We start from the raw sequence: 18,657 nt of genomic DNA on the forward strand, positions 1-18,657 counted from the left end.
TGTATTAACATTTTTTATCCTATTAAGATATTTTTTAATTTAACTTATTTTTAATTAATCTTCCTTTAATTTTCCATAAAAATCTAAATAACCTATAAAGGATAAAAAATCAGTCGAATTAAAAATTTTTATTTATTAAAAAAATCAAATATTAATAAAAGGAGCCAAGTTAAATTTTTAAAAATATAAGATCAATATATAAAAATAATAATATAATATTAATATAAGTTTTTTATCCTGTTAAGATATTTTTTTTAAATTTAACTTGGCTCATTTTATTATTATTTGATTTTTTATTAAATATCAATTTTCTATTCAACTGATTTTTTATCCCGTTTAGGTTTCTTAGATATAATTATTTCTCAAATCACTGCGAGTTGAACGAAATTCAAGGAGTTATAAAAACCCATTGTGTTGATACGCATTTTATTATTGTTGTTAATATTGTGATTTAATGTACAATAACAACTTTTGTCTTTTACTATCATAAATGGATATCTATTTACAATTCAATTAATAAATCGTGTAAACGGTATAATTATTCAACAATACAAAGATTTTAATCAATTTAACAGTACAACTTTATTTACATGCACAGTTGAAAACAAAATAATATAATATTATAACTGATTGATATTGTTAGGTAATATGTTAGATATGGACATGGTTTATTGTTATTTGTTTCAATATACAGTATGATCATTTTTTTAAGCGACCCTGGCTACACGTCGGTTTTCCACGCGTTTCGTATACTCGCAGCGTTTTTTTTTTTACTAAATCGCAGCCATCACATTATACGTGTCCGTCGACGTAATGTTCCGCCGCCTAAATTTTAATAGTAATAATATACAATCGGTATGGGTATAAACGCGGCGTTTTCCGTCACCGGTGTAACCCAATCGCAATCGGAGAAAACGTGTGAAAGATTAAGAATATTAGCGTTTTGTATAACTCCGGTGGTCCGACGGAAAACGTGGGGTGGTGGCGCCCAGCCGCGTTTTCCGTGGCGGATCACAGTCGTCGTGTATTTTAGGCATTTTAGCCATTCGAATGGAAAACAACGAATGATGAATCCGTCGGAAAACTCGGCGTACGAAACTCGTCGGAAAACGCCGTGTATAGAGCCCCGTCCCCGGGGTTTCTCGGCCGGATTACGTTGGATTGAATCGGGACTTTTTTCACAAGCTATATAGGGACGGTCGGTCACCTAAACACTGTAGATTATCTGAATTAAGAATTCACCGAGTTAGGGGCGTTTAAAATTTAATCGTAAAAAGGTATTTTGGTTTTCTAATTGTGTTGAAAATCGAACAATTCGTAAAATCTCTAGTTTGAATTATTATTATTGCTATTATTATTAGGTATTCAATAACTATTTGTAATGACAATACTTAGACAAATTGTTCAATACTAGGTGTCTAAGTGAGATATTATTTGGTGCAACATTTTATAAACAAAGACTTTAATTTATTGAGTTAATTTATATAAATAGATATTAATAAACGAATAAAAAAAAGTATTTTAGATTAAATTTTATATGTTTTTCATTCAGCTAATTTTCATTTTAGAGTTTAAAGCCACGTTGTTCAGTTCAAAATTACTTTAAAACACAGGTCCACTCAAATATAGTATCAGACGAGGTTGCTATTTAAAAATGTTTATTTATGTAATCTCTTGCTTCTGTGAAAAAAAATCCGGATTCAATGCAACGTTATCTGGCCGAGAAAATTTAATTACCAATTGATAAAATGATCACACTTTATAAAACTGATAAAGTTAATATTTTATCATATATTATTAATTATTATTTAGTACTAATTACAACACTTTACATTAAATACAAGTAAATTTACAGAGACAAATCGATGTTAAAACAATATTACTATACGTTTAGTGGTAACATACTCAGTTGTTTAAATGATAATTATTATTGCATATACTTAGGAAGTAAAATAATGAAACAGTTGTAAAACTAAAACAGTATACCGCCAAACTGGGAAACATAGGCATAATCATATTTTATTTTTTGGGCCTTACTATTATCTTTATGTTATTACTTCTTAATCGTTACTCAATTACTGACATTTAAATATTTTCTCCACAACATTCTTAAAAAAATAAAAATAGTTTGGAGTCTTTGAGATACTTCATTTCTACTTGGTAAGTATACGCTTTATTTGTGTAGTACCATTGTGTAATTGTACTGTAAAAACCTTGATTTTTGACACTCGATACTATACGATAGCACTAATAATATTGAAAAATTTAACATTTAATATTCTTATAGGATTGATTAAGGCACATGTTGTTGTAACATGATAAAGTTAAACAACTGTATTAACTATTAACTGTCTCTTAATTTTTAATATAATTTTAAAACTGCCTCAAGTTACCCCTTTTAACCTTATTCTATCCTGTTTGACGGTACCTCACTAGGAGCAAACTAAAAAAAAATAAATATCAATTGACTTTTAGGTTGTCTTAATAATTTTAATAAGACAAATTAAAATAAATATGTTTAAAAAAGTCAAAAGAACTAAATACATACGTGAGCAAAACTTGACGTAGGTAATAATTCGATTTTTTTTTAAAGAAATAAAAATTAATGAAAATTAGTAAATACAAATAAAAGTTGAATTTGTAAATTTTACAATTAAATTTTAGAAAATTGTTCGACGCGGTTATTATTTTATTATAATATGTTATTACGAAATAATAATTTAATACACTTATACACACAATATATAGGTAGGTAGGTAATGTATTTTACAAACAAGAGAATGCGATATCATTATACCAATAATATAACATTTAAAATATTTAAATTAAATAATTTTGGTTAGTTGTGAAAATGTAATAGGTACCTATGTAATTAAACCTGGTGAAATATTTACTCAACATTTTGAATTCATTATTTAACAATATAATTAAATTAAAATATTGTAGGTATTATATTAAACTTTTTAGAATGTTATGTTTAATTTATTAAGGATTTTTTTTTTAGTCATGTCGGTCTGTCCAAACAAATGTTGTTTTTGGAAATGACAAAAAATCTGTTAGGCACATACCTAGTAAAATAAATTAAAAGAAAAATATTGAGCGTTATAAAAATATATAAATTAGGCTTTTTCAGGGTAGGAAAGTAGTGTTACAATTACTAGTAAAATTAGATTAAAACACTCATAAAATTTCAAATACATATTTAACACAACACATAGGATACCTTATTTACTAAACGAAATAACAAGTCTGTGAATTTATTGCCAGTTACTGTAGTTGTGGTATCGAATACCTAGGTAGTAGGTACCACAAATACAGTTTGGTGATTTGAGTGGGTTACCTAATTTATTAGGTACAAGTTTTGTTTTATTTATAATGAGTACCGGAATTCATGATTCTATTTTTGCCAAGGTTCTTTTTAGATTTACTTTTATTACATTTAAAACAGAAATAAAAATATTTCATTGTACCTACATTAAAATTATCGACATTAAAGAAGAGTTTTTAAAAAGTAATACGAGATGAACACTGATTGTGATTAATTTTTATTAAAAAAAATCGTTTAATATAGACAATTGTGTGTGTATATAGGATCATCGTAGAAGAATGATTGGTTCGTTCTAGACTGTGAATAAAAAAAGGACCTAATAATAATTATTCGCATCTGTCCGTTAAAACAATAATCATTATTAATTTGTAAACGTGTGTAATTAAGTATTTAGATAGGTAGAGCTATTGCTACAATTTCGAAAATGATTAGGCTGCCAATGTAATATGACATTATAATGATATTGGAACAAAAATTGTTCACATTATTCAACGCTAAATGTATTGTGAATTCTGAATTAGAGAGTGAAGTATTACAGTTAAACGTATAATAATCAGTGGTGTATTGGTAAATATATTTATGGGTATACGCACGACGCACCAATAAAATATGTATGTAACCTAAACGATCAAATTATATCATCGTATATATTATATAACGTTATTGCAGTTCAATTAGTACATAGTTTTTAACTTTATTTTATTAATTTTTGTATATCTAATGTAACAATAGAAAATAAAACAAAATCAACTCGAATGTCAAAAAAATTAAAATAATAATAACATTATTATTTTAGGTACAATCTATAGAATTTTCCACAAAGATTTTTTGAATTCAATATTGGGTTTACTAAATTGAACTTAGTCTTAAAATACATTAAAGTATTAAACACAACGCATATTGTTATATAACTTATATTCAATACCTATTTCAATTGATAAATAATTCATTAATACATAAATTTATTAATACGAATAAAGTTTTTTTCCTATATGAACTATTAAATAAATTTTAAATCTTATTTGGTTTTCTGGTTATTTTGGAAGCGTATACCCGTAAAATAAGATTTTACATTGGGTATACGCCGAAAATCGAAAATCTTCTGATGGGTATACGGCGTATACCCGCGTACCCGTACCAATACACCACTGATAATAATCCATCACCAGTCTGTTTTTCTGGTTAAAACGTTATCATCGGTTTGATTAAAAATTAAACCTAAATATTATAGAAGTTATACTATTTGTATATTGGTATGGTCTTGTCACATAAATCAATAATAAACGTAAACAATGTTTTCTTTTTCTTACACTAGTGGCCAGTAGAAGCATAAGCGTAATCTGTGGTTGTCGAGGGGGCGGGGGCAACGGCTCACTCAGATATTTAACCGAGTGGGGCAATAGTGTCTTTTTACCTTATACATTTTTAGTTTTACCACAGATTTTCCCTCACAGAATTTACCCCAGATTACGCCTATGAATAGAAGGTATCTAAATATTTTTATCTTGGCCATTCGACATATAATGTCGATAACATGGTTAATACATAGTTATTTGTTATACAGGTAGCATTATATTATTATTATAATGATTTATGATAATAATAATATTAGGTAATGCCGCGACAGACGAAGCGGAGAACGTATTCAATTTTTTTCTTTGAAAAAAAAGCAGCGAGATTCGCTTTTTCACATTTCGACGGAATCGTCTGCCTCCGCGATCGTGTCCAAGTTGGTCAGGTCGACTACAGACATGGACGGCGGCGGTGGTGGCGGCGGCGGCGACTCTTGCAGGACGCTACCGAACTTGATATCGAAACAGTCGGCGGCCAACGTGGCCGGGCTGACCGCGACATTGGGTTTTCCTCCGGTGGCGATGGCCACGATCTCGGGTTGCGGGTACCCGTTGTGGCCAATGTAATTGGTCATCACAGCCGCGGGTCCGCCACACTCAGCCGCCACGGCACAGCAATTGCGGTGGCGTCGACCGTCGTCATCGTCGTCGTCATCGCAGCCGCAGTCTGACGACGTCCCGAGACGGTCACCGTGGCCACGTTTCGCGTGTCAGGACTTTGCGGCAGCGGTGGTGGCGGCGGCGGTGTTAGAGGCGGTGCCGCGCGTAGATGACAACGTCAGATCGCTTATACTGCCTCCGCAACCGCCGACGCCGCAGTCTTCGCGCTGCTGTTGCAGATGTTGCTGCGCCGGGTTGACGCCGCCGCAGCAGACGCCACCGCCGTCACTCGTCTGTGCCGTCGCCGGCCGGTACAGCGTCTTCAGTTTGGTGGATACGCCGTGGTGTACGATGTTGAAGCACATGGCCGTGAGTGCCATGCCGGACAGTATGTACACGGAACAGAACCAAACGGTGGCCGTGCCGGTGAGCGTCACGTCCATTGACCGCGAGTTGCCGTAACCAATGGTGCTGAGCAACATGAAGCAGAAGAATACGCAGTCCAGGTACGACTTTCCGCCGGCGTCAAGCCGGTGCAGGACGGCCGCGCCGCAGCCGATGTACGCCGACATGAACGCGAAGCCGACCAACAGCAGTGGCACGAAACTGGCGCTGTCCGCCGCGGCCGCCGCCAGCTCCGCGGCGGCCACCGACGCTGAATCGGATGCCGCAGCGGCCGCCGATGCGGCACTAGCCGCCGCCCGGTCGGACACCCTCAGGAACACGCCGTCGTCCGCGTCGCCCGGCCGCACGTAGTACGGTTCGAGCGCGTGGCCGGAGAACGTTTTCATTTGCATGTCGTACTCCTTCCTCTCGCGTTTTAACTTCATCCTCCGCTCTTTTTCCTCCATCAGCTTCTCGTCGTAACAGCAATACCCACACTTGGAGCACAGACAACAGCACAGCGACCTGCAACAGAGTGGAATAAAAATAACGGTCATGTATAATATTATTATCGTTTCATTACGTTTCAATTTAAGTGTTACTTATTGATGTACTTCTATTTTTTTTTAATGAAACAGATCACAGACATAGAAATATTAGGTAGGTACGATAATTAATGTAATTGACAAAAAATAACAAAATTATATGCGAGCCACACGAATCGCTAACTTACAGATTGGTACCCAAGTAAACGACGGGAAATACCCACATACGCCAAATTTCATAATTTATAGTATTATTTTATTTTATGTATCAGTTATCAAATCTTATCGAGTTTTAAACTTATGCACTTAAGGGGATTCGATACCGTGATTTTCTGTTTTTGTCTAACACACTCGCGACATAGTATTTAAGACGTGTTTTTTGCCAAACATTCCAATTGATCTATTAAAGTGATAAGAATTCTGAAAACAGACTTGAGTTCGTCGTCAAGTCTACTTCAAATCGACTTTCCCACATTTTTGAAATCATCCCCCAAGTTCCAGAAAACGTCATATTAAAAAAGAGTATTTAAACATTTTTGTATTTCAATTTTTGGAGAAGCTAAAATCAATAAATCAAAATTTTGGGAAAGTCGATTTCCAGTAGACTTGACGACGAATTCAAATATGCTTTCAGAATTCTTATCACTTCATTAGATCAATTGATATGTTTGGCAAAGAATCCGTCTAAAATCCTATGTCACGCGTGTGTTAGACAAAAACAGAAAATCACGGTATGGAATCCCCTTAACCAATAACCATTATAAAATCATAATTCCGTTACATTTGAATAATGATTCCGTGAACCTATCCGTTGTTTTCTCTTCCCTATGAATATATCCAAACCATGAAATACGACAAGTGCACTTGATGGGTTCTCGATTGAATGCCAGAGTAAAATCGTTATTGAATACATCGGATTGGGAATGAGCGCTGAAAGCGTCTAAAATGTACTAATTGAGAATTGTATCACAAGTGGTCGTCGACGTCCAGGGCGAAATCCGTCGGACCCGTGTTGTTTTTCTATATAATAATATGATTAGTAGTTGCAGAAGAATAATCGATTTGGTAATGTAATTAAAAAATGTACCGTTCTCAATCAGATATCACCGAGTCTTATATAACACACAACTTTTTTTAACCAGAGGGTGGAATATTACGCTCGGCCGCTCACGATTCGTTGGTTTCAAAATTAGAGTGAATCACGACCTACAATGAGACGTACGGGTAACACTATTATCGCCTATCGGCCATGTTCAATTGTTGGGTTTTTTTTTACGACGATTCAATTTTTCAGCGAGTTTTGAGCGCATCAAATAGGATAGTTTAAAAACGCTCTTGACTCGCCGACGTGTGGCGGTAAAAATGTTCAACCTATATTCTATGATAACCAGAATAGTCTAATTCCCGCGTAGACATTTTTTTTAGTAGTTACCTACGCTCTTAATAAATTGACCCATGAAATGTCCTCACAAAACACCACGAGCACGGCGGCATGCGCGTGCGCACATCGTGATTTACGAAATCGACGAACGCGATCAGAACCCGTTGAAAGGACTCGCGAGCAATAAATAAATCGCCCCTGGCCGGTTGCACGCGGTTCGGTTTGCAGTTATTCCGAGTCTTACGGAATTCGCCAACAATGCGCAATTATCTCGCGACAACAATCACATTTCATCGGGAAATACCCTCCGACCACGATTATTATTATTATTATTATTATTATTATTCTCGAAAGTATCAAGTTTTTGTGCGGTAATATAATATCGCAGTTAAACGCGAATTCGAAACACAAAGATCGAACTTTTAATCGGTTAAATTATTATTATGGATCTTTCTATAATCCTCATCGAGTCACGTGTTATTAGGTATTGTAATATTATATTATATTAGTTTATTTTAACAGTCGATGTGAAAATTCGTTTTTTTTCCCAAACGAATAGTCGTCGTCGTCGTCGAGTGTCTCAGGATTATTTTACTTACACAGTTTATTTTTACGCTGTAAATATTTGTTACGCAATACACGCGATCATTACAACTCACTATTATATAGGAAATACGAGTAGGTAGGTACTACGTGCGCTTTTATTGTCGTTTATAAAATGAAATTGTGACGGCAAACTAAATTTGACCGTATTTCGCGAGTTGAACGTATATTAATGTATGTAAGTTATATTATATATTATCGATACCTATCCACCTACGATATATTATAGTTTATATTTTTATAGGTATATAAATATAAGAATACTTGAACTACTTTACACGGATATCTATTTGTTTTTAAATTTACCCGGTGGCCGGTACTATACATATTACGTAATATTATGTAGACATCTGAGTGGAAATCTATAATATATGATTTAAAAATTAAAATACAAGTTTCTTTCAATTTGAACTTTTTTTTCCAATGCAAATAAATAATATACACACATTTTATGAAAATTACAGCTGCACCATCATAAGTTGATGCGAAGTAGTTATACGACACGTATTTTCGTATGCGTTCAAATCAAATATTTTTCATAAGCCATTCTTCAAAAATATTGAACTTTTGTACCTATGTATGCGTATTACATAGTAAATGTTTGAATATTGAAGTGAAAAATGACACGTGAGCGCTACCTATACATACAAGTGCTCTAAAAGTGGTTACGGGAAAAAATTATAAAATCACTTGTCGATGTACACGAGACGATGGATAAAAGTGACAACCGAAAAAGGGAATCACGTTTTAAAGTAACTTCTATATTAAGCTACTTTTTAGAGCTATCGTAAAATGGAAAAGATGTAAATTTTTCTTTTTCTGTCGTCTGATTTTGCTATTTTTATAATGATTGATGTGTGAGATATAAATTTTCAGTCAGGTCTAAATGTAAGAAATGCTTACCCAAGCTCCGAGGATGTGTGATGTAATGTGCACAGACGAGGCATATAGTGTATTTTAATGAAAAAAATATTAAATACCTAGTTTACATTTAACGGAGCTTTGAGATGGGGTATTTAATTTTTCACGGGTAACGCTGTGCTGGATCAGCTAATATTTAATGCAATGTTATGAAAATAATTATTTAATTATTTAAAGTCTTCTCCCACTTATCAAAATTGACAAAATCTATTTGAATCTAAATATTTAAAGGGTTTTCGTTAGCATATGCAATTAAATAGAACTTCATCAACATACATTGAATAAATAGTTATATTAATTACCTGGTAAATATTCCTCGGGCACACCACGCCAACAGACCACCAATGCTTGATAAGTACACTAACATCAATGGGATGCCAATCAACGCGTACACCATTGTGACCATTTTACCTATAGCGGTCTTCGGTGTGATATTTCCGTATCCTGGAAACAATAACACACAATAATATAATAATATATTAATATACATATACAGTGTATAATAATTATTGTTAATGCACCTTCAGAATAAAACATAACCATGTCACTTTAATATATTCTAGTATAGACTGACGCAGGAACTGACGTGCATATAGTGATTTAACGTATTCAAATCAAAAACCAAAATTGAAGGGATCGATGGGAAAGAATAAAAAAAAAAACACACAATGTGTCTGAAGTTGTTGTATAGTTGACGCTTATAATATTCATAATTCGTATAATATAACTGATACAATTAGCAAAATAACTCTAGCTCTGAAAATAACTACGTTGTAGTTTTCGATTGAAATGTTTGTACCTATCCCACATTTAAATCATTCTAGTTGGCAGTAACTATAATATATACCTACAGTCTATAGTATTGTTTCTTCTCTCATATTAGAATAATAATAATGGTTTCCGTCCGGCTTTACGTAGCACTTGACGATAAAAGTTTTGTAATTTCGTACCATTTGATTCTACAGATCCTAAAATAATGGGTTAAACTTTTGCGTTTTGCGCTTCTCACGTTTTGTTTTGAAATAACACTCATCTAGGTTCAAATATTAATCCATATTTTATGAAAAGAATATTTACTATAAACGATATTTTTTGTGGTCAACAACTACTCATAACATTATTATGTCTACAACTGTCTAGTCGTATAAATATAAAATATTTCATATGAAAGTAATGTATATTTTTTACAAACCATTACAATGATATGTATTATTTATTGCAGTAGGCGTATTCAAGTAAAACAATCAAATGTATTTTTGTATGTAAGATTTTATTATAATTTGTCTGGAACGGTACACAAATACTAGAATATTATGTTTATTGGGAACAATATTATTACTATTTATTTGAGGGGAAACATTTGTTTTGTATAGCGAATAAAAATAATATAATATCCTCCGTTAAGAATATACAAGGTATTATGAAGTTTGAAAGTTAAAAGTTTAAGCCAAGTAAAAATTATTAATTATTTTATTACCAAATGTATTGAAATAACTATCATACATTACTTAATCACACATTTATGATGTCGACTTAGAAATATGCGAAAAATAACTTTTAGTTGATTGTCTTTACTAAAAGTGTCGTAAATTGTAGTCCTTATATTCATGCATTATTTTTTTTATATAACTATATATTTTTGTTTAAAAATAAATTGTTCTAGTCTTAAATGTTTAAACTGCATCGTTTTAAGTGTTACCTCATTTCATTTAGGTAGGTATTCGGTATATTTTTAGGACGTAGGTACTATTAGTTATGTTCCTATTTTATGATGTTATTTTAAAAGTTAAAAATTATTCATATTTTTTGTAGATACATTTTTTGTTTGTTTTATTATTTAAATGTATTTCTATTTTAATCATTATAATAATAATGACTAATTTATTGTATTATCTTCGTTACTTTCCACAAGCAGTAATTGTATTGCAATTGTATGCTTTGGGACTTAAGTAAGTGTATATTAAATAAATAAATATACATATATAAATGTATGGGTTCAATTAGGTCCAAATGATGAAGTTGGATAAGGAAAATTTGGTTTAATTTTAGAGTGCACTTATGACAACTCAAATGGAACGTTAATTATAACACACGGAGTTGAACATTCAAATGTCTTAGGCGACACTAGGTACTAATAGAAAATAATCAAATTACTAACACTCATTATTTAGCAAAAATGTGTTTGCTTTTAAAATTATCATATCTCAGTCTTATAAGATTGTGAGTACTCATATTATAGAAAGTGAGTATACTTACTATTTATGTGACACTCGGTGTCAATTTTGAATTCGTTCAAATTTATTTTTAACTGACAAAAACGGAAGAGGTGTTTTAAATACATGTTTTTAATTTTAAGTATGACATTTTAAGTTAACTGCGATTGTTTTATATAAACATAACTTTTAAATAAATATTTTATCCAGTTTGCGTTAATATGTATAGGTATATGTATTATTATTGTTTATTATTAATTATTATTATGTATGATGCAGGTATATCGTATACATTTTCACATAGTATTTTGAATTTAATTTTAGATTAGTATTTAAAAATTTTAATTTATTTTCACATATCCTAACAACATGAGACCGGAAATATAATTGGGCAATTATTATTTTTCTCTTTAATAGGTACCAACCTAGCTTAAAATCAATTTATTTAAACAGAAAATAGTTAATAAATAAATAAACTTTACATTTTAATATAAACTATATATAGTGAGTAGATTAACGCTTAGATAAATAACTGAAGTAACTCATATGGTAATATTCCTAAGCATATTGAAAAAGGGATTTTCTTACACGAAACGCGATGAAATATATCGCACTAAGGGTCGTTTTTCGGGGAAAAAGTATATTTTTTTCTTCTTTCTCCTTTCAATTAACTCGCGAAAACGAGTCGTTTCTGTTTTTGATTTTCTACCGTGAAATAATCTGACTATGCAAATTCGTAAGAAATATTATGTAAATTGTTCGAAAATCGCTTCAAGTGCTCACAGTGGGCTTGGTAACAAATGTTTCTGGCGTACGTGTCTCATAAAGATACTATTTCAGGCAATCGGCCGAACAGTTTTCAATCTCTTTTGTTGGCTGGGAAAGATGGAAAACCGCAAAATAAAAAGATCAAAATATAAATAAGGTATCACTATAGCGATACGTATCGACTTATATGCATATGTGACATATATATATATATATTTGTGTGCGTGTGTGTGTGTGTGGGTTACATCAGATTCGATATTGTTTTTGTATTATGAAAATTTTTATCGACTCCCTGTCACCACCGTCAGTCGTTATACGCACATATCGAATTGATTCATGAATTATTATTCTCATCGATGGGTTACTTTATTTCCGTCCAATTCTTTTATTTTACTGGGAAATTCAATTTTCACAGTAAGATGCGTGTATTATATAGATAATAATATTCTAAAATCTAATAGTTTTATACAAATTGAATGCTATTTTATTTATAGTGAATGGTAAAATATATGCACAAGTGCACAACAGCAGATGATTCAAGACAAACATTTGAAGTAGGTAATAAATAATATTATGTTCCAAATCTGTTTTAAAATAATATAATTTTTGTTTTTATCCACTATTTGTTAATTAGAATCCTAGACATCTTTATACTATATGTCGCATTGATATATTTTCACATTACATGATGGTTAATGTGAAACAATAAATAAATTGTTATTGTTGAATTGATTAATTGAGAATACCTACGTACATTATAGGTAAATACATTTACCAATTCACTATCTAAAACCACAAAAAAAAAAGGAAAGCATATAAGAAAGTATGTTTCAAAATGAAATTATATCGTAACTTATGGGTGCCGTACTAATAGATGCGTCAAAAACAGTGGCGTATTAAGGAATTTTCCTTTATTCTTATGCAAGTAATATTTTGTCATATTATTTCAATTTTATAAAAATGAATATTTATATTTTACCTACCAGAATTCTTGGTGGATTGACAAACTGTCACACAACGGGGAGGTCGTATTTCTTATGTTAGGAATTAGATACATACATACGCATGCTTATAAAATATTATATTGTAATGATACGTTCTTCTAAACGATTTAACAAAAACTTATTTTATGGCCCATTCATTGGCTTGTATATACCACTTTGGTAAGCTAAGAACAATTCGATAATTCGATTCTACTATACGAGATAATCAATTTTGTATCAAATAAGATTTCTTACAGAAATGTTCGTTCTGTTACCTGGTTCAACTAAGTAAAAAAATATTAATTAATTAATTTTATGAGCAATTTAAAATATGATTCTATGATTAACTCATTACAAAAATGATACTCAATTAACTCATGGTTTGGGTAATACTAAAATATGGTTCCAAAAGAGTTAAAAAATTTATTTTAAGATTTTTTTTTGTATAAAATTATTAATGATTAAAGTTGTGCATCAAAAGTAAACGTTGTGCTTTTGTACAAATTAAAACTAAAAAATAAACTCTGCAAATTATCAAAACAAAAATCGAAAAATGTAATATAAGCGTTGATTATGTTGAAATAATTTGGGTATTAAAATAGGTAATGTCAAATATAATGAAAAGCAAAAATGAAATGAAGTGACTGCTGAAATTATATTATATATTTTTTTTTTAATATTAAAATACTAGCCGACCCGTCACATCTTCGCCCGTGATTGGTTGTTTATTTTGCCTTCGGACGATGATATGTATAATTTTTTATTCAAATTTCATCGTTTAATGTGATAGGCAAGTAAATATGAAAAAAATGGTTAATGAAAACGTATTGAAATGTTTCTAGCGGTATTAATGATAAATATATTTTTATCAAAAATAGCTGATCTCGTGCACTTCGTTGCCCGTTAAATGTAGGTACCAACTCTATATGATTCAAACTTTGTTCAATTTGTTATTTAATAATCGGTGTACCTATGGTGTTCAAAACTTATCTTAACTTTCCGTTGCCCAGAATAAAAATTCTGATTCGCAGCAGTATATTATCAGGTAGGCAATCTACCTGCGGTAGATCGCGGATCCCGTGCTGTTTTTGTACGTAAGTGTATGATTTAACTCTAAAGTATCAAAGTTATACCAAGCTTGTCGTTTTTACTTAATTCCACCTAAGGTGAATTAATATAATCAATTAATACAAAATCTTAACCTCACCAAACCGTACTAAAATCCGATGAATAAAAAAAAACCAAATTTAACCCTTGTTAAATTAATCTATCTTCTTCCCAGAGGTCTAATCTACACCACAAACATTCATTTAATGAGAAATAATAGTACAAATCAACAAACATGCCCGATTAACCAATAGCAACCAATATTTAATACACTATTATTATTTTAATCTGCAACAATGAACTAAATTTCTTATTATTTAGTTTATTTTTTTTTTTGGACAGATGGCGCCACTATTGTATTTTTGACATCCCTATTTACTACTTTTCTGATTTTCTTCTTTCCTAAAATGTTCTTTCATAAGAACCTTGTTTTGACAATAATTACGAACACTACAAAAAAGAATCAGCCAAATGGGCTCAGTAGTTTTCTCGGTTAGCGCGGTCGTAGAAAACCCCTTACAATGTTATATAGTAGTATAATATAATAAACTAATGAAATATTTAAATATAACGAGTATCGAATGTGAAAACAATTACACTTTACTACAGTTATGAGATATTGCAATAACGTCTTATTGTTCATTTTTTTGATACTTACAACTTAATATTTTATTTTGTAGCTTATTAGCCACTTTCCAGTACAAATATTAATTTCGATTCTTTCGTGACTGAAGTTTGAAAAAATATATATGAAATAATTCGTATATTATCAAGTACAGCGTGGAATGGTTGAGATAAGTTTTGGACTGTGTTGCTGTGTGTAATACAAGCTGTATATCTATACTCACACGAGTATTGATACATACTACATTACTACTTGTTACATCATTACATCAATGGCGCATTTAGAGGGGGGAGAGAGTGAAAAAGAGGAATATAACCCAAGTCCCAAGTGAAACATTTTTAAGCTGGAAACAGGGGTGGACTGTGGTTTAGACGAGAAGTGGATCGAACTCTACATAAACTAAGAAAATAATACTTATTTTATTCGACCTAAATTAGGTGACCACTTATTACTTGGATAAAAATTAAAATTGTATCTGAGCTTGAAAATAGAAAAAAAATCATTTGAACTTATCAAAAGTTTCGTTTTGCATAACAACAATGACAAGTGTGCGTAAGGAGAAATACATATATCAAGATGACTTAGGAACATAATTTCCAAATGAGTGCATCCACTTCAGCCCACACCTATAGAAGAGAGCTCTCAGAAAGATAATAAATGGGTTCCAAAAAGCTTTCAATGTATGCTGGTATTTATTAAACAAAATGGTTTTATTGAAATATTGATATTGCTCTGATAATCCTGCTATGCAGAGTGCACACTGTCGAGCAATTGTTCTACAAAAACATTGTTTACTTTATTAAGGACAGTCTTATTTAAGATTTTGCAATTTTTCTGGAATGACATTTTTTTTTTTGGTTTGTTCGAGTTGCGCAATTTTTAGATCAATCTGCCCCCCATTTTGACAATTTTTTGTGGTCTAAGTACACCACTGTAATCGAGTGGCATCGTATTATATTTTTATAAGTATGTACTAGGAAAAAACCAAACCACGAATGAACTAATGACAACACAAATTTCGCAATATACGCGTATCTTTGTATAATATACGTTATCAAAACATTGTATCGAATGAGATCAAAACTCTTCTTCCGTCCGCGTTTTTGTTTTCTTTGGTAAAAGCAATTTCATTTACGTCTTACACGCACACGCACACACACTCACACACACGCGATTGCACGAATTCTCAGTTTATAGTAGGCTGAACGCCAAATAATAACAACCGGTAAACAACCGCCGGCGAATAACTTATTGAAACAACATAGGTATGCGCGTACACGTTAGACGGATACATTAGTCGCGGTATATAGATCGTGAGATATTGTCTGCAGCTGGTCTTATTATAACAGTGCCTACATATTGTATGTTCCCTGGTTTATTATTTTGTTATCATTCCTTTGCAAATGTTTCCTATTTCTTTATTCCCGACCAAAAGTCGCGGGGTGCTGAACAGCATAACGAAAAACTATCAAACGGCTAAAACTGTAGTACATAATATTATTTATTATACATAGGTATTAGCAGGTATAGTATATACTTCGGCCACCGTCATGGCATTGACTTTCCAGCAATATTATGAAGTCAGATTTGAATTACCCGAATAAAACTAAGTACCTAGGTCCTAGGTAGATAATAGGTATGGTATATACTACCAGGATCGACATATTATACTGTATTAAAGACAAAAGATTGAATTAAGACGAACGATATCACAAAATAACACAGTATTATTGGTTATACATGATGATTCACCAAGACTGCCCAACCGAATTTTTCAATTAATTATGCATTTATTCAAATTTTGATTTTTGGAATTTTCAAGTATATTTACCTATCTAGATTTTATAGCAATTCAGAATAATCCACCCTTTCTTACCGTACGTTATGAGCAAATGATTTTTTTTTCAAATAGTCATTCCTGAATTATTTAACTCTTTGTACTTACTAAGAATAATAGACTTAGAAGACTTCATTATGAGAGCTATGATGATTTAAAAATTATACTAATTAATATTAATTTATTTAGCATTTTATAATTTGTAAAATTTTCCAGTTTAGGGATAATAATATGTATACTAGAGAACTAGACTAAATATCGTATAATATGTGTATAATATATTGCATGTTTTATGTAAAACCATTATTTGGAATTAATTATCCTTTGTACACAAAGTTTAATAGCTTAGAAAATACTTGGTCGTTTTAAATTTGATTTAAGTGCATCAACGTTTTAAAAAAATAATCTGCTTAAAAATGTACATTAAAAAAGGATGGTTCTTATTTGAAAAAAAAGAAGTTTGTAATTCCACAGAAAACTCCTTAAATGGAACAAACATATAATTATTTAAAAATATGGTCACAAGTATACTTAAAAAGGTGGGTAAGTGGATATCGCTCTGCTGTACAGTAGGTTACAAGTGGGTCACTGTAATGGATGATGTTAAATTTGAATTCAATGATATAATATCATTGTATAATAAAAATGATTCTGAGCGAAAACAGTCAGTCAGCCTATGATATTACCAATAGTATATTTGATGATATTATTGTGAATAAAGTAATTTATGTATAACCTGTTTACGTGGAGCCTTGTTTTAAATTTTCAATTCTTAGCTATAAAAGTTGAACATTTTATACATTTTTAACTACAAAATAATTATTAAATTATAAATTTGATAAAATTTGTCAAAATTTGAACTTTAAATGCTTAAAAAAAAAATTGTGCCTATGTATTTTTAATATTTTTCAACTAATATTAGAACGATATACCAGGAGCCTTATATTAAATTTTCACGCTTTTTTACCTAACAAATAAAATTTCATTGATATTTATAGAAAAAAAAACTAAAAAAATTGAAAACTGACAATGTCCGTAAACAGCTCAAAAAGAGTCAAATTTTTTTCAAAATTTTATCGTGTATAGAAAATGCTAATAGAAATATTCAGTGAAATTTTTAAGTATCTACAGTCATACGTTTTTTAATTACAACAAAATAATAAATTCGATACATGAGATATCGAGTGAATATCAAATGTTGTAAAAATATGAATTTCAAACGCTCATAAAAATTTAATTTGACTTTCTTGTAGACATTTTTTTTTTTTGATAAAGGTAGACAAACTTATAAATAATCTTGTATTAAATTTTCAAATCTTCGATTTAAAAAAACCAATTTTTATGAATTCTCAACTCAAAATAATTTGCTAATTTTCGTGATTTTTCCGTATTTTGACAATATTTGAACTTTAAATGCTTATAAATAAAAACCGTGACTAAGGGTTTTTAATTTTTTTCATCGGCCTTTGAAACAATAACCTATGAGCCTTCTATTAAATTTCCAAGCTTTTTTACCCAACAGATAAAATTTATTGATATTTATAGAAAAAAAATCTAAAAAAAATGGAAACTGAAAATGTCTGTAAACAGCTCAAAATAAGTCAAAATATTTGGGAAATGTTATGGTGTATAGAAAATGCTAATATAAACATTCAGTCAAAATTTTATGTATTTGTTTTAGAGTTGCATCAAAAACCAAAATTGATTTTCTCGAAAACTTCCCGTTTTCCCTTAATTTTTCTTTTGTTTTTCACGTCGCGTTTGAAAACATACTGAAAACTCCTATCAGAAAAGTTACTGTTGAAGAAAATCCAAGCATTTTTACTGTCCTTAAAGGTGATGACAGACACAAAAGAAAATAAAAAAAAACCCATCATTGTAAAATCAATACATCCATCGCTTCACTTAGAATCTAAAATTCCAAAAATCAGAATTTGAATAAATATAATATATATATATTATATTGAAGAAAAATATGGGGGTGATCATGCTCGGTGAATTGCCCTGCAT

At 31.0% G+C, this 18,657-nt stretch overlaps 1 protein-coding gene across 3 annotated transcripts in view; it reads right to left on the bottom strand.

The window, feature by feature from the left end:
- Positions 1 to 378: 378 nt before the first annotated feature.
- LOC132950807 (uncharacterized) overlaps positions 379 to 18,657 on the bottom strand; it is a 321,853-nt gene continuing 303,574 nt past the window's right edge. For all 3 annotated transcript variants that reach the window (XM_061022381.1, XM_061022382.1, XM_061022380.1), the window contains 2 exons: positions 9,417 to 9,558; positions 379 to 6,189 (listed from right to left, as the gene is read on the bottom strand). In XM_061022381.1, the coding sequence (XP_060878364.1) occupies positions 5,391 to 6,189; positions 9,417 to 9,558 (941 nt within the window). In that variant the 3' untranslated portion in view covers positions 379 to 5,390. The remainder of the gene's footprint in view (positions 6,190 to 9,416; positions 9,559 to 18,657) is intronic.

Source organism: Metopolophium dirhodum, chromosome 8 (genome assembly GCF_019925205.1).
Source record: "Metopolophium dirhodum isolate CAU chromosome 8, ASM1992520v1, whole genome shotgun sequence".
Classification (NCBI taxonomy): Eukaryota; Metazoa; Arthropoda; class Insecta; order Hemiptera; family Aphididae; genus Metopolophium; species Metopolophium dirhodum.